Genomic DNA, 26,096 nt, shown 5'->3' on the forward strand with positions numbered 1-26,096 from the left:
GTACCCAGTACATACCGCTATTATCCACCTACATAGCTGTTCTGTATTTGGGCCCGATTGGCATCTGCTGGAGTTATTGGAAGTTGTGTGTGCTTCCAGCACAGCACAGTATACATCTGTATATACCCCTTTAACTCTGCTGTTCTATAAAAAAGGCATCTGCAGGAGTTAGTGGGTGTTGTGTGCCTCCAGCACAATATAAACTACCCAACTACTGTTTTACCCAACTCCCTTCAGGCCATTACCATGTCTGGAAGGCCAGCAAGGAGAGGCAGACAGGCGCGAGCCGATAAAAGAGGGCAAGCAGGCTCTGTGTCTAGAGACAACAGTGCTGGTCGGGGACGCGGTGCATTGTCATCAGCACGTGGCCATGGGACATGCTTGTCCTTCTTTTCTGCAGCTGGACATGTTGAACCGCAACATGCCAACGACTTGGTAGAGTGGATGACCAAGCCCTCTTCATCCTCCTCATCCTCTCTCACCCAGTCTCAGGGTAGTAGAAAAGCAGCTGCCAACACATCGTCGTCCCTCCTCTCAATGTCATCATCAGTGACTCCTTCCCTAGACCCACCACGTCCTCCTGAGGAGTCTCCTGAACTCTTTGAGCACAGTGTTGGGTACATGCTCCAGGAGGATGCCCAGTGTTTGGTGGGCTCTGATGATGACACTCAGCTAGAGGAAGGCAGTAGCGTGAGCACAGAGAGAGGGGATGCTCAAGAAGGACAGCAATCTGGCAGTAATGTTCCACAAGCTGCAGCATACTGCCAGGTTTGCTACAGCGATGAAGAGGGAGGGGATGATGAGGGCACTGACTCCACATGGGTGCCTGGAAGGAGGGAGGAGGAGGAGGAGGAGGAGGAGGCACATGTCCAACGAGGCAGGATGCCCTCCGGGGGCCAGCTTAGGGGCAGCACACCGACTGAATCACACCGCAGAGCTCCGCCTGCGCAGAGCGCTTCCTCTGCGCAGAGCGCTTCCTCTGCGCGTTATTCTAAAAGTTCTTTGGTGTGGGCCTTTTTTGAGACGAGTGCATCAGATCGCACCGCTGCTATTTGCAACATATGTCTCAAGCGTATCTCACGTGGCCAAAACATCAGCCGCTTGGGCACCACATGCTTGACCAGACATATGTTGACCTGCCATGCAGCTCGTTGGCAAGCATACCTCAAAGACCCACACCAAAGAACAAAGCGGACCTCTCCTTGCTCCTCATCAGCTGGCATCTCCAACCCCACTAGACCTTCAGTCCTCTCTGAAACCTGCTCTGAGAGGAATGAAGGTGTAGAATTAGGTGTGTCACAGCCAAGTGCTTCCGGGAACTCTGCTAGTGGTACATCCACGTCCGATTATAGCAGACAAATGTCCCTGCCCCAGCTGCTGGACCGGCGGAAGAAATTTACTCCCAGCCATCCACATGCCCAGCGGTTGAATGCTAGCTTGGCTAAATTGCTAGCACTTCAACTGCTGCCTTTTCAGTTGGTAGATTCGGCCCCCTTCCGTGAGTTTGTACAATGTGCGGTTCCTCAGTGGCAGGTCCCCAAACGCCACTTTTTCTCACGGAAGGCAATTCCGGCTTTCTACCGGCATGTGGAAGGCAATGTCCTTGCCTCGCTGGACAGGGCGGTCAGCGGTAAGGTGCATATTACCGCTGACTCATGGTCCAGCAGGCATGGACAGGGACGTTACCTGTCTTTCACGGCCCATTGGGTCACTCTTCTGGCTGCTGGGAAGGATGCAGGACAAGGTGCAGTAGTATTGGAGGTTGTTCCGCCACCACGCCTCCAAAATGCTACTATTGGTTGTGACACACCTCTCTCCTCCACCCCCTCCTCTTCTTCTTCCTCCACGGCCTCTTCCAGTGCTCTGTCCTCAGAACCAGCGGTGCTCCGTAGGCGTTGCAGGGGCTACGCAAGTACGCAGGCAAAACGATGCCATGCCGTGCTTGCGCTGGTTTGTTTGGGGGACAGGAGCCACACTGGGGCGGATGTTTTGTCAGCTCTGCAGGGGCAGGCCGAGAGGTGGTTGACGCCACGCCAGCTTAAGCCAGGAATGGTGGTTTGCGACAATGGCACCAACCTCCTCTCCGCCCTCCGACAGGGACAACTGACCCATGTGCCCTGTGTAGCTCACGTCCTTAACCTGGTGGTGCAGCGGTTCTTGGGCAGGTACCCCGGCTTACAGGATGTCCTGAAACAGGCCAGGAGAGTCTGTGTGCATTTCCGCCGATCATTTAATGCCTGTGCTCGGCTGGCTGAGCTCCAAAAGGAGTTGAACCTGCCCAAGAACCGCCTTATATGTGACATGCCCACCAGATGGAACTCAACATTGGCCATGCTGCAGCGGCTGCACACGCAGCAGAGGGCCATCAATGAGTACCTGTGCGACTACGGCACCAGGACAGGGTCAGGAGAGCTTGGTTTTTTCTCACCACGCCAGTGGGGCATGATCAGGGATGCATGCACTGTCCTGTCACCGTTTGAGGAGGCCACAAGGATGGTGAGCAGTGACAGTGCATGCATCAGTGACACTATACCTCTTGTCCACCTCTTGGAGCATACGCTGCGTGGAATAATGGACAGGGCACTTGAGGCAGAACAGAGGCAGGAAGAGGAGGACTTCCTTGCCTCTCAAGGCCCCCTTTATCCAGACAGTGTTCCTGCTGTGCCACCCATCACACAGGAAGAGGGTGAGGAGGAGGAAGAGGAGGAGGAGGATGATTGTGTCAGCATGGAGGTGGAGGCTGGCACTCAGCATCAGCAGCAGCAGTCTTATAGGGATGATTTACAGTCCCAAGAAACACGTGGACTTGTACGTGGCTGGGAGGAGGTAGCTGCGGATCATGTTGTCCTTAGTGACCCAGAGGACTCCGGACCGAATGCCTCAGCTAACCTACGCTGCATGGCCTCCCTGATCCTGCAAAGCCTGCGGAAGGATCCTCGTATTCTTCGGATCAAGGAGAGGGACCATTACTGGCTGGCCACTCTCCTTGATCTACGGTACAAGGGTAAGGTTGCCGACCTTATCTTGCCATCGCAGAGGGAGCAGAGGATGAGACATCTCCGGGAGGCCTTGCAGAAAGCTCTGTGCAACGCGTTCCCAGAGACTGGGAGGTCACAAACTCCTGGTCCTGGACAACGTGTTGCTGAGGCATCAGTCAGAAGGAGCGGTGGAGAAGGTGGCCGTCTGACTGATGCGTTCAGACAATTTTTTAGTCCGCAGCCCCAAGGTATGATTGGTTCCAGCACCCATCGCCAGCGTCTAATTTACATGGTGCAGGAATACCTAGGGGCAAGGTCAGACTTGGACACCTTTCCCACTGAAAATCCTCTGGCTTACTGGGTCTTGAGGATGGATCACTGGCCAGAGCTTGCACAGTATGCAATTGAGCTCCTGGCCTGTCCTGCATCCAGCGTTCTTTCGGAACGCACCTTCAGTGCTGCTGGTGGCTTCGTTACCGATCACAGGGTGCGCCTGTCCACCGAATCAGTTGATCGACTGACCTTCATCAAGATGAATCAGTCTTGGATCACCCACAGCTACCAAGCACCTGAAGCTGATGTAACCGAATAATTTTTTTTGAAATACCACATCCCTTCAAGACTGCCTATGCTGATGCTGAGTGACTGTCCTGTTATGTTGATTGTCTATCCTCTTCCTCCTCCGCTGATATGTTGGAAGAACATTTTTGGTTCTGGGTGATGCCAGCAGCCCAATTTTTCTGCCCCTGTTTAACAGGGGTGTTTAAGTACAATTTTTGATGCAATGCTTTGCAGCAGGGCTAATTCCTGCAAAAAAACTAGAGTGTATGGCAGAGGTTGCAGTGTGATGGCACCAGTGCCTAAGGCCCAATTTTTCTGCCCCTGTTTAACAGGGGCGTTTAAGTACAATTTTTGATGCAATGCTTTGCAGCAGGGCTAATTCCTGCAATAAAACTAGAGTGTATGGCAGAGGTTGCAGTGTGATGGCACCAGTGCCTAAGGCCCAATTTTTCTGCCCCTGTTTAACAGGGGCGTTTAAGTACAATTTTTGATGCAATGCTTTGCAGCAGGGCTAATTCCTGCAATAAAACTAGAGTGTATGGCAGAGGTTGCAGTGTGATGGCACCAGTGCCTAAGGCCCAATTTTTCTGCCCCTGTTTAACAGGGGCGTTTAAGTACAATTTTTGATGCAATGCTTTGCAGCAGGGCTAATTCCTGCAATAAAACTAGAGTGTATGGCAGAGGTTGCAGTGTGATGGCACCAGTGCCTAAGGCCCAATTTTTCTGCCCCTGTTTAACAGGGACATGTAATTACAATTCTTGATATAATATTTCACAGGAGGGCCCCTTCCTGTGCCCACCCAGAGTAACTGTGAGGACTTATAGTGTTGTGGCACCAGCACCACAACCACCAAAGGTCAATTTTTCTACCACTGTTCAACAATGGCATGTAATTACAATTCTTGATATAATCGTTCACAGCAGGGCGCTCCAGCGGCCACCAAGAGTCACTTTGAGGGCTTACAATGTTGTTGCAAAACCAACACCTTGTTCCGCCATTTCTGCAGAGCATATAGGGCAGGCCCCTACTTTCAAACATCCAATTTACAAACATCTCCTACTTGCAAACGGAAGGAGACAACAGCAAGTGAGATGAAAAAAGATGGACGACAAAACAAATTATACAGGGGTGATAACCCTTCCCTATGTTTTCCAAAAAGCTTAAAGATATTTTTTTTGACTGGAGCTACACTTTAAAAATGTACCGCTTGAAAATGACAAACAGATTCAACTTAACACAACAAACCTACACAGTCCCTGTCTTGTTTGCACCGCCTGTATACTGCTGTTCTGAGTATATAGGGCCTGGGGGCCACACGCATTTCCTTTTTTTAATATGGGTACGGGGTTCCCCTTAATATGCGTACAAGACCCAAATAGGCTGGTAATGGGCAGGGAGGGCTACCCATGCCATTTTTCTGAATGATTTTCAACCATATTACAGGAACCAGATATAACATTAAAACCGCAAGCAGTTTTAAATGGTGTTATTTCCGTTTAATGTCATTTTGTGCAGGGACTGTTCTAAACACGGGAAACACGTGGCACTTCACAGGCATACTATAGACACCCCCCAGGCACCATATTTAAAGGAATATTTCACTTTTTTTTTCACTTTAATCGTCATTAAAATCAGTGCTCCCGCCAAAACGGTAGTTTTTAAAACTTTTTTTTGCAGTGACCCATGTCCCCTGAGGCAGGAGGCAGATCGCCAAACCCTTTTTAGCACACTATCTTGCATATTAGCCGTTAAAATTAGCACTTTCCAATTCGAACGTTCGAGTCCCATAGACTTCAATGGGGTTCTAACGTTCGTGCCGAACGCGGGGGTCGTTCGCAAGTTCTGGTGCGAACCGAACCGGGGGGTGTTCGGCTCATCCCTATTTATAAGTCAAATACAGAGGTGAGCAGTTTGTGAACACAGAGTGTGAAGCACAAGAGTATTATTTGAAGCACATGAGCACTTTCATCTAAGAGCACTGAAGTACTTTTTATTAATTATTATTTATAAACTTGCACAATTAAGTCTCCATTGACATTAAAGTCATTTGGTTGATTATTAAGTATAATTGGTATTTGTGTTGATTTTAAGAATTGTGATGCATTTATGGTGATATATTTATTGAAATTTACTTTCAGCAAGCAGGTAATTTTCATAGCATATTTATTGATATTCAGAGTAGTGCTGCACTTTTAGTTATGACATTCCAGTGAAGTGTAGAAACACATTAGTGCAAGCGGGCTGTTGATATATATGACTACAATTGTAATTTCCAGTGTATTTCGTTGTAGTAATTATTGAGGTAATTTGCACTAGTGGGTAGACATTGTAGAGCAAGAACAATTTGATAACACAAATATGTATCCTATTGTCTCTGGAGAAGAGGAGGGACAGCAAGAGGATATCCCTGGAATCAGGGGAAACTATAATAAACAAATAAAAAAATTCAGTATCCACTCCTGGCAGGAAGACATTCCCAACCTCACATAGGAAGAAGGGGTTCAGAAGTTTATACCCACAGTTATTTCGGCAAGAGATTCATATTCATACAGCTTAAATTTATTCATAGGGCTTACTATACCCCCGTAGGACCTCTCCCGGATCTACCCTACACGATCCGAGCCATGTCTAAAATATCAACAGGTGGTGGGGATGTATTTTCTTGTAATATGGGAGTGTCCTCTTATTCAAGACTTCTTGAAGGAAGTAGTACTGGAGATTAATATGCTTAGTGATCTCTCTATGGGGTTGGATCCAAGGACACTTTTATTGGGAATTTGTGACTCGTGGGTCAATCTACCCTACACGATCCGAGCCATGTCTAAAATATCAACAGGTGGTGGGGATGTATTTTCTTGTAATATGGGACTGTCCTCTTATTCAAGACTTCTTGAAGGAAGTAGTACTGGAGATTAATATGCTTAGTGATCTCTCTATGGCGTTGGATCCAAGGACACTTTTATTAGGAATTTGTGACTCGGTGGGTCAATCTAGCCATAAAAAGCTTTTTGTGTTCTATATCAGTTTCTATGCTAGAAAGGCCATTCTTAAGAACTGGAAGCAATCTGATCCTCCTACGATCATCCAGTGTTGTTTACTAATGGACTCAGTATTGCTTCTTTATAAGCTTGGCCAAATCCCCGAATCTTTAAATCACTGCCATGGTAAATAAAGAGGTTGGGTTGAATAGTCTTAATTTTGCTTTCCTGACCCTGTTGTTTATTTTCTGATCTTCAGAACTACATAACTCCATCTGGTTATCCACCCAGCCTTGGGCTCTCTTACACTTGATATCCAGTCTCTGAACAATCATTCTTCTCAGCCTATTCTTCTACTTCTACTTCTCCTTCTCCCCGCTTTTTTTTTTCTTCTATTTTTGTCAATATCACAAAGCAATTTAAATATAAAAATGATGGTCTCAAATAACCACAAGGAGATAGGATCAATATACAGTAGCTTTGAGTAAACCCAAGGGAGAAAAAATATACAATCATTTGTAGACATTTCCATAGTTTTTCTTTCATTTAAGATCTGATCTTTCAATACTGCATTGAATTTGTCAACTTATTACCCAATTTCAACCCTAGAGTTTATTGAACTCTGGCTGTTCATACTCATGGGTGGTAGATTGATGCATTTTTGGAGAGCACTTATGATCGCATTTGTAATTCCAGTAGTTGGAAGCTGGTCAAATTACCATGTTTACTGTTTTTCCTTGTTGGCTTTAGATTGTAGGCTCGGTTAGATGTGGTTAGTATCTCTTATTTTATATACAATATTTCAATTCAATAATGTTATTATAATAAACAAAGTTGGCAATAGTAAAAATAACAAAAAAAGGATGAAATATCGCCAAAAAAACCCCAATAAGGCCCCTTTCACACTGGGGCGGTGAGTGCGTCTGTGGTAAAGCTTTTAGCCCCCGCTAGCGGCCGAAAAATGGTTAAAACTACCGCAAAGCACTGCTGCAGCGGCGGTATAGCGGCAGTATAGCCGCGCTGCCCCATTGATTTCAATGGGCAGGAGCGGTTTAGGAGCAGCGTATACACCGCCCCAGTGTGAAAGCACCCGGGCTTTCACACTGGAGAGACAGAAGTGGCGCTGTACAGACGCTATGCAGGCGCTATTTTTTAGCGCTGTAGCACCTGTAAAGCGCCACAGTGTGCAAGAGGTCTTAATGTACTACTACCAAGAACTTAATCATGAGCAAAGACATTATACGTTTTAAATGTGTTCCAGTGCATTTTTTTCCCCCTGTTGCTTTTTCCCCTAAAATTTTGTGTATTATCTTTTTTTATGATGTAATGCGTTTGTGTTTTTTGGATGCGTTTAGATGTGTTCCAGTGCATTTTTGATGCGTTATACCATGTTCCATTCAGTTTCCTGTAGACAAAATGCAGTATGTCCCACCTTTGTTGACTGTACTGGAACCAGGAGCGTATCCGCTATGAGGCAAATAAGACGTTTGCCTTGGGCAGCATTTTTCAAGGATTCAGCGCTGCCCCCCTCCCCCCCAGGCAAAAGGGACATGGTCATGTCCAGTAGCTCGTGGGAGATGGCGTCATCATCTTTTCTTTCCTGGGCAGTCGGTGGATCTAGCTGAAGATGTGTCCATCCACTTGATCCAGTTGATGGGGACAGGTGGGGAAGAATTTGCGGTGCTCGGTGTCGAGCCATTCCCGGGCTTCCAACTTCAAAGGATTGGCTCGCAGGAGAAGCACTGCCCCGCAAGGATCTGCTAATCTGTTTGGAGGTCCTAGTGCTCCATGCTAAGGTTCTGTCCAACTGTTCAGAGGTCCTGCCCATCTATGTGGAGGTTCCCCCCTTCTTCCCTACAGATAGCGGTGATCGTGGGTGTAAAAGTCCCCACTCCTCTCCCCAATGGAGGATTATCCAGTGTACTCTGATCTCCCTGTGTCCGGTACGGTGTGATCAGTGAGTTCCGGCAGATTTCCTTCCTCCTGATTGTGCTAACAGGGAGCCCTGTCCAGTGGCGTACTTACGGGGAGGCAGGGGGGGTCCACCCCGGGTGCCCCACATTGGGGGGTGTCAGGCCAGCTATCAGGGACAGAACAAGGCAGGGCGGTTGCTCTGTAGCTGTGCTGGCTCTCTATATTTGTGCGAGTTGGCAGCTGCTGCTTTGTGTTATTAAGCTCACAACCGGGCTCTTTACTGCCAGCTTTGGCTGCTTCCTGCATGTGCGCCCCTTGTGTGTATTGCCTGTACTGTATTTTGGATTGCTCCTCTCATGTCTCACAAGGACATGTAGAAACAGGACCTGGGACTAGGAAGAGCACCTTGCAAGTGGAGGCTGTGAGTACAAGTGAAGTGAGGAGGCTGTTTGTGTACGGGGGGGGGGGCAGAACTGTGTGTGTGGGGCCTGACATATATACAGATGAGGGGGGGGCAGCTGAGTGTGTACCAGTGTGTGGGGGGGGGGAGCTGAGTGTGTACAGATATATGTGTGTGTGTGTGGGGGGGGGGGGTGCTGAGTGTGTACAGTGTGTGTGTGTGGAGCTGAGTGTGTACAGGTCTGAGGGGGACAGCTAAGTGTGTACAGGTGTGAGAGGGGGCATCTGAGTGTGTACAGGTGTGAGAGGGGGCATCTGAGTGTGTATAGGTGTGTGTGTGGGACAGCTGAGTGTGTACAGGTGTGAGGGGGACAGCTGAGTGCGTACAGGTGTGAGGGGGACAGCTGAGTGTGTACACGTGTGAGGGGGCAGCTGAGTGTGTACAGGTGTGTGGGGGGGGGCAGCTGAGTATGTACAGATGTGTGGGGGGCAGCTGAGTGTGTATAGGTGTGGGGGGCAGCTGAGTATCTATGTCATGTCTACCCCAACGCAGGTGGTCAGAAACTATAGCTAGCTACTGTGGGCTTCACCTATAGCAGTCCCCTTTCCCTTAAGGCAAGCAGGTCTACCTGTACTTGGTTGCCCCCAGGACTTACACAATGCTATAGTGCCTGGTCACCATGCCAGGGCAGATGCAAACAGAGCAAACACACAGATTACTTGCAGTTAGCAGATGGATAAAGTGGTTCTATTACTGTCTAGGTAAAAGGCAGACTGAGTTCAGGGAATAGTCCAATATCCAATCCAATAACAATCCAGGAAAAAGGCAGGCAGATTTCAAGGAATAGTCCAATATCCGAAACAGGGAAATCCAGACTAGCAAAGCAGGGCAGACAAATGGGAGACTTGAACAGGAACAATGCAGGTATACTGTCTCTATCACAAGCAAGGGATAGAGTGTTTGGTTTGCCCATAACAGGTGACTGACCATATCAATCACCTTGCAGGTGACCACAGACAGGGAGAATGCAACAGCCAACACCCAGATGCTGGAATGAGGAGCAGGAGCTCAATGAACAACAACAATTGGCTGGAGAGGTGACCTGTAGAGAATTCAATAGACTTGTCAGCGTCTTTTGTTATAACAGAGTCATATAAAGCAGGGATATGCAATTAGCAGACCTCCAGCTGTTGCAAAACTACAAGTCCCATCATGCCTCTGCCTCTGGGTGTCATGCTTGTGGCTGTCAGAGTCTTGCTATGCCTCATGGGACTTGAAGTTCTGCAACAGCTGGAGGTCCGCTAATTGCATATCCCTGATATAAAGGCACATGGTTATGTAAACTGTAGTCTCATTTGGAAACATTATGTTCAGGATCTGAATAGGACTGTAATAAAGGCATGTGACTGGTACTGGCCACACAAGAGTAATAAATAGGCAAGTGGTCAGCATTTTTAACGCAATTCTGGATGCAGGTCTGGGACCAGGACCCAATCTCCTCTGCAGCCGGTCTATGTGCGGGTTGTGAAGTTTAAGCCAGGGATATCCTAAGAAAAGGGGATAAGCAGGAGATGAGATCAAGTAAAAGCTGATGTCTCCCTATGAAATTCTCCAATGGTCCAGGTTATAGGTACAGTGCACAAGGTCACCAGGCCCATGGACAAGGGAGAGTTATCAATGGGTAGGACTGAGAAGGGTCTGTGCACCTTAGTGACCGGAATCTGTATACAGTGTGCTAGGTCCCTATAAATGAAATTGCTAGCAGCACCAGAATCTATGAAAGCTGAGAGGTGATGAGAAAACTTGGCAGAGCTAAGTTGTGCAGGAACAAATAATTTATCTCTGAGGAAAACAGACACAGAATGATCTATAGAAGCGGACCCCACCCGCATTAGACTCTTGGTGTTTTTCGGCTTATTAGTACAGCCAGCGACAAAGTGGCTGTGGTTGCCACAATATAAGTAGAGTCCCTGAGATCTCCTTCTAGCCTTTTCCCCAGAGGACAAATGGGGACAAATAGGTGACATACTGGGAGGAGAAGAAACAAACCTCTCTGTACGCCTTTCCCTGTCTATATATGGATGGCTACTTGCATGGCTTCATTCAATGACTTTGGTTTAGGGTAGTGTACTAAGGATTCTTTGATCGAGTCTGATAAGCCTAACCTGAACTGGATTCTTACAGTCAGAGTCAGGTGCCCAGTGTGGAAATCAGAACAGTATTGTTCAGCGGTGCATTTACCTGACGTAATGACCTAATGTTAGCTTCAGCTGAATGGACACGGTCAGGATTATCACATAGTAAGCCTAAGGCTTTGAAAAAGGCTTCAACCGACCCTCTGACTGGGTCATCTTTGGGGAGACTAAATGTCCAAGACTGGGGATCCCCCCGTAACCATGTAATAATCAGGCTGACCCGCTGTGTTTATGAACAGGAAGAGGTTTAAGCTTAAAGTATAGCATACAAATATTTTTAAAGTTGGAAAACATATGGGGGTCACCAGAAAAATTGTCAGGCAACTTTGGGCTCTGGCTCCAGCGTTACTGCTGGAGGTGCATTTGCACGCACAGTCAGTTCCTGGACTTGGCGTGTTAGTTTGCAAAAATGTTCTCAGCAAATAAGCAAGCCTGTGTAGAGTCCATCTTGACAGAAATTTTTTTGTTAAAGGCTTGTAATAATGTCACATCTAACCCAACGCAGGTGGTCAGACACTATACTAGCTACTGTGTGCTTCACCTAAAGCAGCCCCCTTTCCCTTAAGGCAAGCAGGTCTATCAGTACTTGTTTGCCCCCAGGACTTATACACAATGCTATAGTGCCTGGTCACTACGCCAGGGCAGATGCGAACAGAGCAAACACTTGCTACTTGCAGTTAGCAGATGGATAACAATGACAGTCCAGGTAAAAGGCATGCAGAGTTCAGGGAATAGTCCAATATCCGATACAGGTAATACACAGGGAAATCCAGACTAGCAAAGCAGGTCAGACAAACGGGAGGCTTGAACAGGAACAATTGTCAGAAATCATGAAATCAGACCGAGACAGAAGTACAGTTAAATCACACTTGTTTAATAATAAAAGTAAATAGAACAAACGTAGTCAAAACATAGCCAGAGTGCAGGAAATGGAACGGATAGTCAGACAAGCCAAACGTCAGGGAGCCGGAGATGAGCGTAGTAATACAGCAAGCGGGATCTGGAGTCAGAAGGGATGTCAGCCAAGCAAGTCTTTTTACAAGAATGCAGGAGAGCGTCTTTGTGATGTTGACTAAGGTGAAAGCAGTGCTTCTCTGGACTGGATGGCTTAAAGAGGGGTTCCCATTTAAAAAAATTAAAAGTCAGCAGCTACAAATACTGCAGCTGCTGACTTTTAATAATCGGACACCTACCTGTCCCAGGGTCCAGCGATGCAGGGGATTGAAGCCCCACTCGCACCCCCCTCTGTTTGGCAGCGCCGGCATTGAGGGGAAAACATCTATGGAAATCACGGAGGAGGACAGGGGCATGTACGTCCGAGAATGAGACCCAAGGGCGTTCCTCCGGACCATACCCTTTCCAATGCACCAGGTACTGTATGCACCCACAGAACCTATGGGAGTCAACAATGGATTGTACTTCATACTCCTCATGGTTCTCAACCTGTACAGGGTGAGGACGTGGCACTGAGGTGGTAAAGCGGTTGCAGACCAAGGTTTTAATAAGGAGACATGAAATACATTTGAAATACGCATATTAGAAGGAAGGTCTAATGCGTAAGCCACTGGGTTAATCCTGCAAAGAATACGGAAAGGTCCAATAAACCGAGGTGCGAACTTCAGTGAAGGAACATGAAGTTGGAGGTTGCGAGATGACAGCCAGATCCTGTCCCCAACCTGGTAAGAAGGCACAGGCATGTGTCTCCGGTCAGCATGGAGTCTGTAACCATCATTAGCATGTCGCAAAGCCTCCTGGACAAGTGGAACGAAGACCACAGAGATGCTCATCTAATGCAGGAATATTCTGCGGAACAAATGAGTCAGGCAACATAGAAGGTTGGAAACCATAATTCCTCATAAACGGGGACAATCGGGAAGCAGAATTAAAGGCACTGTTGTGAGCAAACTCTGCCCATGGTAATAGGTCTGACCAGTTGTTATGATGGGCAGAAATATAGCAACGTAGGAATTGCTCCAAGGACTCATTGGCTCGTTCTGTGGTCCCATTAGACTGCGGGTGATACGCAGAGGAGATAGCAAGCTGAATTCCCAACTGTGCACAAAAGGCTTGCCAGAACAGGGACACAAACTGACTACCCTCATCCGAGACCATCACCTTGGGTAGTCCATGTAAGCAAAAGATCTCCCGAGCAAAAATGGAAGCCAGTTCCTTAGAAGTGGGCAACTTAAGTGGAATACAATGACAAATCTTTGAGAACCGGTCAACCACCATAAGGATAACTGTGTTGTCTTGGGAGTTGGGTAACTCCACAATGAAATCCATAGACAGGTGGTTCCAGGGCCTCTCTCCATTGGGTATGGGTTGTAGAAGGTCCATTGGAAGGTGTCATGGAGTCTTACTATGAGCACACACAGAACAGGCAGCTATACCAAGGCAGTTACATCATCACATAGACTAGAGCACCAGAATTGTTGGGAAATGGCCCAAAATAATTGATTCTTCCCAGGGTGGCCAGCAGCCTTGGGAGAATGGTAAGTCTGGAGCATGGCAGAACGGAGGCTCTCTGGGACAAAGCAGCGGTCACAAGGTTTCTCAGGAGGAGCATGGACCTGAGCAGCAAGGATTTTGTCACCCAAAGGAGAAATGAGACTGGTGCGAACCGTAGCCAGAATACGATCAGGAGGAATCACAGGCACCAGAACCGACTTCAACTTGGAAGTAGAGGGAAATTGTCGTGACAAGGCATCAGCCCTTACATTCTTAGTACCTGGTAAGAATGACACAATGTAAATGAAACTTGACAAGAAAAGAGCCCATCGTGCCCTTCTGGGAGAGAGGTGTTTAGCCTAAGGCAAGAATGCAAGATTTTTAGGTCAGTAAGAATGAGAACCGGCACAGTGGTACCTTCGAGGAGATGTCTCCATTCTCTCAGGGCTAAAATGATCGGCAACAGCTCCCTGTCACCAATCTCGTAATTGCACTCCGCAGGTGACAATTTCTTGGAAAAGTAGCAACAAGGATGCAAAGCGCTCTGAGGTAGGACGTTGAGACAGAAGGGCGCCAACTCAAGTCTCAGAAGCATCAAACTCAAGGATAAAAGGTAGAATCAGGATGTGCCAACACTGGAGCAGAAACAAAGGCAGCCTTGAGACTCTCAAAGGCCTTTACGGACTCCAGAGGCCAACTCTGTGAATTACCGTCCTTTTCGGTCATATCAGTCAGGGGCTTGACCAGAGATGAGAAGTTACGAATAAACTTCTGATAATAGTTGGCAAAGCCCAGGAAACGCTGCAGAGGATATAAACCCATGGGTCGGGGCCACTGTAGGACTACTGAAAGCTTCTCTGGGTCCATCAAAAAAACAGCAGTGGAAATGACATAACCCAGGAATTTAACCTGTTCTCGATGGAACCCAGTAGTAGTAAGTAGTATGGAACCCGACCTTCTACAATTTTCAATAGAGATTGTTCTCTCTTAGTTTCTGAAGCACACAACAGACATCTGTGTAATGGCTCTCCAGGGACTTGGAAAATATGAGGATATCGTCGAGATAAACCACCACACATAACTGCCACAAATCTCGGAGGACATTGTTAATGATTTCCTGGAAAACTGCCGGGGCATTACAAAGGCCAAAAGGCATTACGAGGTATTGATAATGGCCTGTTCTGGTATTAAACACAGTTTTCCACTTGTCGCCCTCTTTAATCCTCACAAGATTGTATGCCCCTCTCAAATCAAGCTTTGTGAAAACCATTGCTCCCTTGAGGCGGTCAAATAACTCCATAATCAACGGAATCAGACAGGCATTCTTAATTGTGAAATGATTGCGACCCCTATAATAAATACAAGGTCTCAGTTAACCACTCTTCTTCACTAAGAAGAAACCAGCACCAGCAAGGGAGGAGGATTTGCGGCTGAAACCTTGAGAAAGTGCATCTGCAACATACTCCTCCATGGCCTTATCCTCCATGGCCTTATCCTCCAAGACCGACAAAGGGTAAACTCAGCCAAGAGGGGGTATGGCACCAGGTTGAAGGTCAATTGCGCAATCATATGGCAAGTGTGGAGGAAAACTACCGGCTTGACCTTTGTCAAAGACATTGCTAAAATGGCGGTACTCCTCCGGCAGGGAGGAGAGTGAAGAGGTGCACAGGACCTTGGCTACCTTCTGGAAGCATGTCTTGCTGCATTGTGGCGACCAGGAGAGAACCTCAGCACGGAACCAATCAAAAGAGGGGTTGTGCCTCTGTAACCAAGGATAACCAATAACCAGTGGAAACTTAGTTGAGGCAATAACTTATAATTGTATTATCTCAAGGTGAAGAGTCCCTACGGCCATAGACAATGGAACCGTCTCATGAGTCACATGGGCAGGCTGTAGAGGTCTCCCATCAAGAGCCTCAATGGCAAGTGGAGTGTCACGCAGCTGCAGCGGAATCGAGTGCTTTGATACAAAGGCAGCATCAATGAACTCGCCCCAGGGTCGATTAGAGCCTGTATCTCGGATGACTCAGCCCAAGAAAGGGTGACTGAAACCAGGGGCTTATCCTTCTGGATAACTGGGGACAAAACAATGCCACCTAAGGTCTGTCCATGACAGGGCCTCAAGGTTCGGCATGCCCTGGACAGGTATGACAAGACTTCAAAGAGTGACCTGCCTGGCCACAATAAGGGCACAATCTCTCCCTCCTCCTAAAGGTTCTCTCATCCTCAGAGAGACGCGTGAAACCAAAGTGCATGGGTTCATCTTCATTGACCGACTCGGGACCAGGAGGCATGGGAGGTGAGGGAGGCACGGGTGGGACTGTAAAGCTTGGAAGCAAACGTACAGGAGGCTTCTGCAAGCGCTCCTTAAAAGAGTCTTTGAGTATGGACTAATGAGGATGTCAAACGTCATCAACTTCTCCAGCTCAGTGGGTATATCTCGGGCTGCTATCTCATCCTTGATGGAATCTGAGAGACCATGAGAAAAAGCCATGAGGGCCTCACTGTTCCAAGCAGCCTCTGCTGCCAGAGTACAGAATTCAATGGCGTAGTCTGCAACAGTTCTCATACTCTGTTTTGATGGACATGAGGCACTTGGCAGCAGAAGCAGAGTGTGCGGGAACGTCAAATACCCTTTTAAAGGAGGCCACAAATTCTGGGTAACTCAAGACAACAGGTTTGTGCGTCTCCCATTGAGGGTTTGCCCAGGCCAAGGCTTTCTCGGAAAGCAAAGATATCATGAAACCTACTTTGCTTCTGTCAGCCCCTGGGGCAGCATCTCAAAGTATATCTCAACCTGGTTGAGAAACCCTCTGCATTGTACTGGATCGCCCCCAAATCACCTGGGAAGCGGAGTGAAACCAGACATACCTCTTATAGAGGTAATACTCAAGTTGGGTGCCTGCACAGAGACTGGGGCAGCAGCAGGGACAGCCTGCAACTCAGGTAGTTTCCAGGTGAGCCATGCGACTCACTAACTGATGGCAAACTGATCCATGTGGTGATCATGCTCATCTAATCTGCAAAAAATATTACCAACAAGTGGATTGACTGCATCTTCTAAATTCATGGCCTTTGCCTACTGTCAGAAACCATGAAATCAGACTGAAACAGAAGTACAGTTAAATCACACTCACTTGTTTAATAATAAAAGTAAATAAAACAAACATAGTCAAAACATAGCCAGAGTTCAGGAACCGGAACGGATAGTCAGACAAGCCAAACATCAGGGAGCTGGAGATGAGCGTAGTAAAACAGCAAGCAGGATCTGGAGCCAGATGAGGTCAGGCATGTTCACAAACAGCACGTGCAGAGCCCGCCAGGAAGTCGGCACTTCACATTGCTAATCAGAGGCAGTGAGACATTTCCCAATCTCTGTAGCCGCGCGGATAATGTCTCACTGCTTGTGATTAGCGATGTGCGTTGCCGACTTCCTGGCGGGCTCTGCACACGCTGTTTGCGAACGCGCCTGAGCTCATCCTTACCCATAACAGATTACTGACCATATCAATCACCTTGCAGGTGAACACAGACAGGGAGAATGCAACAGCCAACACCCAGATGCTGGAATGAGGAGCAGGAGCACAAAAGTGATCCTGACAGTCTACGGTGTGTGGGGGGCTGAGTGCGTAGAGGTGTGAGGGGGGCTGAAGGCATAGAGGGAATAGGGGATATTAGGGAATTATGGGATGCCCAGGATTTCAGAACAAACACTTGTGAATTGTAGATCAATCAATTGTAAGTTGCAGAACAATCAATTGTGAATTGTATATCCATCAATTGGGACTACTATGTACACTCGCTGTACATACACCTCAATCTTCTCTCTAGCACTTTGCTTGCTGCACACTGTTCCTCTTCCAGCACTTCACTTGCTGGAGGAGGTTCCTTCACCAGCACTTCCCTGGCTGCAGACTATGACTCCTGCAGATCAGCTAGCACCACATGGGTAGGCCTGATGCTATTTCTGCCAGGGACCCGAGGCCCCTGTGGTGTAGAATAGTCCAGATGCTAGCTGTCCTCTGCTCAGCTACCACTCCCAGATAGCTCTCTTCAGGCCCTGCCAGCCAGCCCAGTTGCCAAGATCCCTTTCCACTTTCTTCTTGGAGTTCAAAGTGGGAGAGGCCTCTCCACGAGCAAACAGGTTCCTCAAAGAGTTAAGCCTTGTACACACGATCGGATTTTCCACCGACAAAATGTCAGACTTTTGTCCAAAGACCATTTGCCAGGAACTTGCCTTGCATACAAATGGCAAGGAATAATTGGCCAATAAAAATGAACGTAGTGATGTACTGCAATGCATGAATCTATCTATTGGTAATAGAGGGGTGGCAGGAGAGAGGGCCGCCCTTTTGGACGCACCACCACTGCTTCCCTTGCTGCAGACTATCACTCCTCTGTACCAGCTAGCACTACATGGGTAGGCCTGACGCTACTTCTGCCAAGCCTCACTGAACTGCCTTTTGCGGGCAGGGACCTCAGGCTCCTGTGGAACTTCAAAGGAAAAGGAAAAAAATACATAATATATGCATTGTGTGTGTTTTCTTTTTCAAAGAAAAATTCTTCTTGGAGTTCCAGGTGGGAGGGGCCCCTCCCCGAGCAAACAGGTTTCTCAAAGAGTTAAGCCTCGTACACACAATCGGATTTTCTGCAGACAAAAGGGCATTGGCCAGGAACTTGTCTTGCATACAAACGGCAAGGAATTGTCGGCCAACAAACACAAACGTAGTGATGTACTGCAATGCATGAATCTACCTATTGGTGATAGAGGGGGTGACAGGAGAGAGGGGGCGGTGCCCGGGTGCCCTTATGGACACACACCGCCACCGCTTCCCTTGTTGCAGACTATCACTCCTCTGGACCAGCTAGCACCACATGGGTAGGCCTGACGCTACTTCTGCCAGGCCTCACTTGAACTGCCTTTTGTGGGCAGGGACCTTCGGGCCCTGTGGTGTAGAATAGTCCAGATGCTAGCTGTCCTCTGCTCAGCTACCACTCCCAGATAGCTCTCTTCAGGCCCTGCAAGCCAGCCCAACTGTAAAGACCCCTTTCCACTTTCTCCACAGTCCTCTCTCCACATCTCTCAAACTGCAATGTCCCCGTTTTCTCAGGCATGCCTTCCCAATCCTTTTCGACTGTGCTCACTCATCAGCCCTCCTGGCTGTGACCTGTAGTCCTCCTGGAGACTCTTGGTGTGTTCTCTCCCATTGTCCTCTTTTCTGCTCTCTCATGTGCCTCTGATTCCAGGATCTCTTCACTCCTCCCGGATGCACCCAAGCCCCAGCCCAGGGTCACCCCCAGACAGGGGAGCTTCCCGTGGGCCCAACAGCCTCCACACCCTCTCACTTCAGCTCTTCCACCCGACAACTCATCCCCAGCTGGGCTGACCACAGGTATTTAAGGAGGCCTGGTCCCTGCCAATCCAAGTTGGGGATTGGTCAAGGCTTCTAGAGATCCCTCAGGCAGCTCCACCTCTCCTCCTCTCTCCTTCCAGCACCTTCTAGAAGAAAGGGGGAGGTGATGGTGATGCCACCTGTCAGTCACCCAGCTCTCTCCCTGAGCCACTCCCAGCCCAGAATGAAAACAAACAGGCCTAGCCACCAGCTAGGCCTGTCCAAATTTTCCTAGCCTGTCAAAAATCCTCACTTCTAGCACTCACTAACTAGAGGATGCTACACTATGAACCCCCTGTATTGGTGGGTGGTGAAGGTGGATTTTCTGCTCTCCAGAGATATCCAGACAGACAATTCCAGAATCCAGGAAATGTATGGCAGGCTCCTCCACCAGTCCCCGGTGCCCAGGTAGAAGAAGCTGCCTGAGCCAGCCGATGGGGGGACACTGAGCCCGACCAATCCCGGAATGTCCACAGATGGCTCATCTCCCTCTCCTTTCCAGACTTCACCACATCGGGAGGCCCCAGGAGCCCAACACCTCTCGCACCAAGTCCATGGTGGAGCGCTGACCACTGAGGCTGCCGAGAATCACCAGGGCAGAGCAGCGGAGGAGGTTCTGGAAGAAACCAGACAGAGTTAGCATCATACCGGCGAGGGGGAGGTGAGACACAGGACAGTCAACATCACATCTGACCCCACCTCTACATAGGAAATGGGTGGGGAGGGTCACACCTGTCCATATCACTACATTTGGGGGGGGGGCAAACCTGTCCATATCACTACATGGAGGGGTCACACCTGTCCGTACCACTACATTGGGGGGGGGTGACACCTCTACATACCACTACATGGGGAGGTGGCATCAGATTTTAGTCTTGCCCAGGGCAGCACAAAACAAAAATACCCCACTGACTGGAACACACTGTAATGGTGTAAACCAGGGATCCTCAAACTACGGCCCTCCAGCTGTTGCGGAACTACACATCCCATGAGGCATTGTAAAACTCTGACATTCACAGACATGACTAGGCATGATGGGAATTGTAGTTCCTGAACAACTGGAGGGCCGTAGTTTGAAGACCCCTGGTGTAAACTTTTCCATTGAAATCCATGTAACTTACCATCCATGTGTTTTCTGAGGCAAAAAAATAAGGCACTGGACTGCATGTGGTGTGAGCCAGCCCTAGGAATGGTAGAAGAAGGGCCAACAGTCTGAATGAATTAGGCTCTACTACATTCCACAGAACTACCAATCTAACACTGGAGGCCAGAGTGAGCAAAGTCATAACCTCAAAAATACAGGGAAATTGTGCTGGGAGCATGTGGGTGACAAGGTTGTATTGCTTAACTACAGTAGGGGGGTGTAAGGTCATAGACCTGGCTATTAACTTTGCAAATTACATCCAAAAAAGATTGTTCCTTAGTTTGCTAACCTGCACTGAAAGCTGCAATTCCACTGGTTGCTATGAGCAAGGAAGAGCTTTTATTTTTCTTCCAGCCTTGGCATACAAAACAGTGGGGGTTATTTACGAAAGGCAAATCCACTTTGCACTACAAGTTTAAACTACAAGTGCAAAGTGCACTTGAAATTGCACTGTAGATCTGAGGGGGAAATGCAAGGAAAATAAAAACAGCATTTTAGCTTGCACATGATTGGATAATAAAATCAGCAGAGCTTCTCCTTATTTCAGATCTACCCCTCAGATTTACAGCGACTGCTCTTCCAAGTGCAATTTCAGTGCAATTTCAAGTGCACTTTGCACTTGTAGTTTGCACTTGTAGTGCAAAGTGGATTTGCCTTTTCGTAAATAACCCCCAATGCATCACTAATAAAAAAAAAAAAAAAAAAAAATCCTTTGATTTTACAAAGGTTAGTATTATTTTGTATCAAAAGGAAACTGAAACAGGTAAGCCTAAATGAGAAAGTACCAGTTTTAGCCATTGCTAGCAGGAAAGTCATTGCAGTGCCTCTAGCATATGGAAATTGCACTTTACCTCTCCATGAACTCCTTCTCCGCAGTCAAAGTAGCACTGGCACACAGCAGTGTAGAGTGTCGCCCTCCATTTCAGATAGTGAAGTGATAGCAGGGGAACCGATGATTCCATACACACACTTGCCCATAAGAGGAACTCTAGAGCCTTTAAATAAAGAGAAAGACAAGGTACAATGTTTACTCTGCTAACAAAGATTTGACATTTATTGGCCTAGAATGACAATAACAAATTTATTTAGTGTCACTATCTAGTAAATGATGCTATAAATGCATTACAGCCTAACAGTTAGATTTATTATTTTATATAGGCTCTGATAAAAGTGTTTGCAAAGATCAAGAAAACAAACACTACTACCTGAGGTTCTTCATGTCGCACATTCCCTACCTTGTCCACTAGAGGTCCCCATTAGATGAGGTTTTAGAATTCAAGCACAAGATTGCATCTCTCATGAAAGCCTTGGCAGACAGAAACTGATGACCTGAATTAGTTTTATGGCATAAAAATATCCATATAGTTCACGATCCTCATCCATATTCGTGACTGTTCAAGAACTGATTTATAGTACATGGTATGCATGGGAAACATCACCTTCTGATTGCTCTTAAACCCAAAGTTAGGTGTATGACTTCATGTCCTATGAATTTCATATAACACAATCTATGTGAAATTTGATCAAAAATAATTACGTCTCTCTTTCTCTCTATGTTTCTATGATAAGATGCTTGTATTTGTATCAATGTATGTTAACCATCATATGCAATTTACATAAACCATTGCCATATGTTTGCTGTAATTAACCCTCCTTATGTGTCATTATGTAACATTATTTGAAAAAATAAAAAAACAATACATTTAGTGAAAAATTAAAAAAATGATATGTGATCCCTGTGCCTGCAGACATGACAAATGTAAACAATTTAGAGCTGTGTGACTACCCACCTTCCTCCTTTTAAATGTTTTTTCCTTGCAATTTTTAGCACCAAAAAATTAACTTCATGAGAACTAGACTTGTGCGCCGTCAATAAATTTGTTTTGTTTCGTTGCGTTTCATATTAGCCGTTAATTCGTATTTCGTGTCCGAACTGTAATTTTGATTTGTACGAAATACGAATGTTTGTTAACTTTTTGCAACAATTACAAATGTTTGTTATGATGAATTTATCATTAATAGGGGCTCTGAATATCCCTTCGCTGTGCTCATTGTGAGGGTCTCCCCTCCATCCCTGTGCTGTGCCCATTGTGAGGGGCTCCCCTCCATCCCTGTGCTGTGCCCATTATGAGGGGCTCCCCTCCATCCCTTTGCTGTGCTCATTGTGAGGGGCTCCCCTCCATCCCTGTGCTGTTGTTGGGACCTGGGCTTGAACCTGGGACCTCTGGTGTGTCTGGCAGTGACTCTGCTTGCTGAGCCACCTGGAACGCTGGACAGCTCCTTGGACAATTCCTTGAATGATCTTGTCTTGAATCTTGTTTGCCTTGAACCTTGAACCCTTTGCTCCTCCCATGAACTTCCTGATTTAAGCCATGTCTCTGCACTTCCTGCTTGCCAGAATATTGTGCCTTCACCAGCCAATATCTTGCGCCTATCTCTCCTGCTGCCGACCGTATCCTCGCTACAATTCGTTACCGACATTTGGCTTGTTCCTGGACTACGCTTCTGCTGAATCCCAACCTGCAACTATTTGTTACCGACTTTTAGCTTGTTTCTCAACTACGCTTCTGATTGATCCCTACCTGCTATATCTGCTACCAGACCCCCGGCTTGCTCACCTCCTGGTGGGGCTATCCTGAGGACCGCGACCTGGCACTAGCACGCAGCCAAGCCCATCTCCACCTTTGGGAGCACTGGTGAATACCGGTTAGTGCTTAGACCCTGCACCTCAGGTGAACCTGTGTCACCAGCCAGGGTGACCTGTATGAATATCTGCTCTGCTGCTATAGCTACTGGCCTCTGAGCCTGACTCCAGATCGTGACAGCTGTGCTCATTGTGAGGGGCTCCCTCCATCCCTGTGCTGTGCTCATTATGAGGGGCTCCCCTCCATCCCTGTGCTTTGCTCATTATAAGGGGGTCCCACCATCCATGTGCTGTGCTCATTGTGAGGGGCTCCCTCCATCCCTGTGCTGTGCTCATTATGAGGGGCTCCCCTCCATCCCTGTGCTGTGCTCATTATGAGGGGCTCCCCTCCATCCCTGTGCTGTGCTCATTATGAGGGGCTCCCCTCCATCCCTGTGCTGTGCTCATTATGAGGGGCTCCCCTCCATCCCTGTGCTGTGCTCATTATGAGGGGCTCCCCTCCATCCCTGTGCTGTGCTCATTATGAGGGGCTCCCCTCCATCCCTGTGCTGTGCTCATTATGAGGGGCTCCCCTCCATCCCTGTGCTGTGCTCATTATGAGGGGCTCCCCTCCATCCCTGTGCTGTGCTCATTATGAGGGGCTCCCACCATCCATGTGCTGTGCTCAATATGAGGGGCTCCCTCCATCCCTGTGCTGTGCTCATTATGAGCGGCTCCCTCCATCCCTGTGCTGTGCTCATTATGAGGAGCTCCCCTCCATCCCTGTGCTGTGCTCATTATGAGGAGCTCTCCTCCATCCCTGTGCTGTGCTCATTACGAGGGGCTCCCCTCCATCCCTGTGCTGTGCTCATTACGAGGGGCTCCCACCATCCCTGTGCTGTGCTCATTATGAGGGACTCCCACTATCCCTGTGCTGTGCTCATTATGAGGGGCTCCCCTCCATCCCTGTGCTGTGCTCATTGTGAGGGTCTCCCTCCATCCCTGTGCTGTGCTCATTGTGAGAGGCTCCCTCCATCCCTGTGCTGTGCTCATTATGAGGGGCTCCCTCCATCCCTGTGCTGTGCTCATTATGAGGGGCTCCCTCCATCCCTGTGCTGTGCTCATTACGAGGGACTCCCCTCCATCCCTGTGCTGTGCTCATTGTGAGGGGCTCCCTCCATCCATGTGTTGTGCTCATTGTGAGGGACTCCCCTCGATCCCTGTGATGTGCTCATTATGAGGGACTCCCCTCCATCCCTGTGCTGTGCTCATTATGAGGTGCTCCCCTCCATCCCTGTGCTGTGCTCATTGTGAGGGGCTCCCTCCATCCCTGTGCTGTGCTCATTATGAGGGGCTCCCCTCCATCCCTGTGCTTTGCTCATTATGAGGGGCTCCCACCATCCATGTGCTGTGCTCATTATGAGGGGCTCCCCTCCATCCCTGTGCTTTGCTCATTATGAGGGGCTCCCACCATCCATGTGCTGTGCTCATTGTGAGGGGCTCCCTCCATCCCTGTGCTGTGCTCATTGTGAGGGGCTCCCTCCATCCCTGTGCTGTGCTCCATTATGAGGAGCTCCCCTCCATCCCTGTGCTGTGCTCCATTATGAGGAGCTCCCCTCCATCCCTGTGCTGTGCTCATTATGAGGGACTCCCCTCCATCCCTGTGATGTGCTCATTATGAGGGACTCCCCTCCATCCCTGTGCTGTGCTCATTATGAGGGGCTCCCACTATCCCTGTGCTGTGCCCAATATGAGGGGCTCCCCTCCATCCCTGTGCTGTGCCCATTATGAGGGGCTCCCACCATCCCTGTGGTGTGCTCATTATGAGAGGCTCTCATTATCCCTGTGCTGTGCTCATTATGAGGGTCTCCCACCATCCCTGTGCTGTGCTCATTGTGAGGGGCTCCCACTATCCCTGTGCTGTGCTCATTATGAGGGGCTCCCACCAACCCTGTGCTGTGCTCATTATGAGGGTTTCCCCTCCATCCCTGTGCTGTGCTCATTATGAGGGTCTCCCACTATCCCTGTGCTGTGCTTTATTATGAGGGGCTCCCACCATCCCTGTGCTGTGCTCATTATGAGGGTCTCCCACCATCCCTGTGCTGTGCTCATTATGAGGGTCTCCCCTCCATCCCTGTGCTGTGCTCATTACGAGGGGCTCCCCTCCATCCCTGTGCTGTGCTCATTACGAGGGGCTCCCCTCCATCCCGCTAATGTGCTCATTATGAGGGACTCCCACCATCCCTGTGCTGTGCTCATTATGAGGGTCTCCCACAATCCCTGTGCTGTGCTCATTATGAAGGGCTCCCTCCATCCCTGTGCTGTGCTCATTATGAGGGGCTCCCCTCCATCCCTGTGCTGTGCTCATTATGAGGGTCTCCCCTCCATCCCTGTGCTGTGCTCATTATGAGGGGCTCCCCTCATCCCTGTGCTGTGCTCATCATGAGGGTCTCCCCTCCATCCCTGTGCTGTGCTTATTATGAGGGGCTCCCCTCCATCCCTGTGCTGTGCTCATTATGAGGGGCTCCCCTCCATCCCTGTGCTGTGCTCATTATGAGGGGCTCCCACTATCCCTGTGCTGTGCCCAATATGAGGGGCTCCCCTCCATCCCTGTGCTGTGCCCATTATGAGGGGCTCCCATTATCCCTGTGGTGTGCTCATTATGAGAGGCTCCCATTATCCCTGTGCTGTGCTCATTATGAGGGTCTCCCACCATCCCTGTGCTGTGCTCATTGTGAGGGGCTCCCACTATCCCTGTGCTGTGCTCATTATGAGGGGCTCCCACCAACCCTGTGCTGTGCTCATTATGAGGGTTTCCCCTCCATCCCTGTGCTGTGCTCATTATGAGGGTCTCCCACTATCCCTGTGCTGTGCTTATTATGAGGGGCTCCCACCATCCCTGTGCTGTGCTCATTATGAGGGTCTCCCACCATCCCTGTGCTGTGTTCATTATGAGGGTCTACCCTCCATCCCTGTGCTGTGCTCATTACGAGGGGCTCCCCTCCATCCCGCTAATGTGCTCATTATGAGGGGCTCCCACCATCCCTGTGCTGTGCTCATTATGAGGGACTCCCACTATCCCTGTGCTGTGCTCATTATGAGGGTCTCCCACTATCCCTGTGCTGTGCTCATTATGAGGGGCTCCCCTCCATCCCTGTGCTGTGCTCATTATGAGGGGCTCCCCTCTATCCCTGTGCTGTGCTCATTATGAGGGGCTCCCCTCTATCCCTGTGCTGTGCTCATTATGAGGGTCTCCCCCCATCCCTGTGCTGTGCTCATTATGAGGGGCTCCCACTATCCCTGTGCTGTGCCCAATATGAGGGGCTCCCCTCCATCCCTCTGCTGTGCTCATTATGAGGGGCTCCCCTCCATCCATGTGCTATGCTCATTATGAGGGGCTCCCCTCCATCCCTGTAATGTGCTCATTATGAGGGGCTCCCACCATCCCTGTGCTGTGCTCA

The 26,096-nt window shown here is 48.7% G+C and overlaps 1 protein-coding gene across 2 annotated transcripts in view; it reads right to left on the reverse strand.

The window, feature by feature from the left end:
* CFAP54 (cilia and flagella associated protein 54) overlaps positions 1-26,096 on the reverse strand; it is a 538,848-nt gene that overhangs the window by 455,364 nt on the left and 57,388 nt on the right. For both annotated transcript variants that reach the window (XM_077472059.1, XM_077472058.1), the window contains exon 6: positions 20,864-21,007. In XM_077472059.1, the coding sequence (XP_077328185.1) occupies positions 20,864-21,007 (144 nt within the window). The remainder of the gene's footprint in view (positions 1-20,863; positions 21,008-26,096) is intronic.

This window comes from Lithobates pipiens, unplaced genomic scaffold (genome assembly GCF_037356315.1).
Source record: "Lithobates pipiens isolate NorthernLeopardFrog02 unplaced genomic scaffold, aLitPip1_a1.2 Scaffold_8, whole genome shotgun sequence".
In the NCBI taxonomy this organism is placed as follows: Eukaryota; Metazoa; Chordata; class Amphibia; order Anura; family Ranidae; genus Lithobates; species Lithobates pipiens.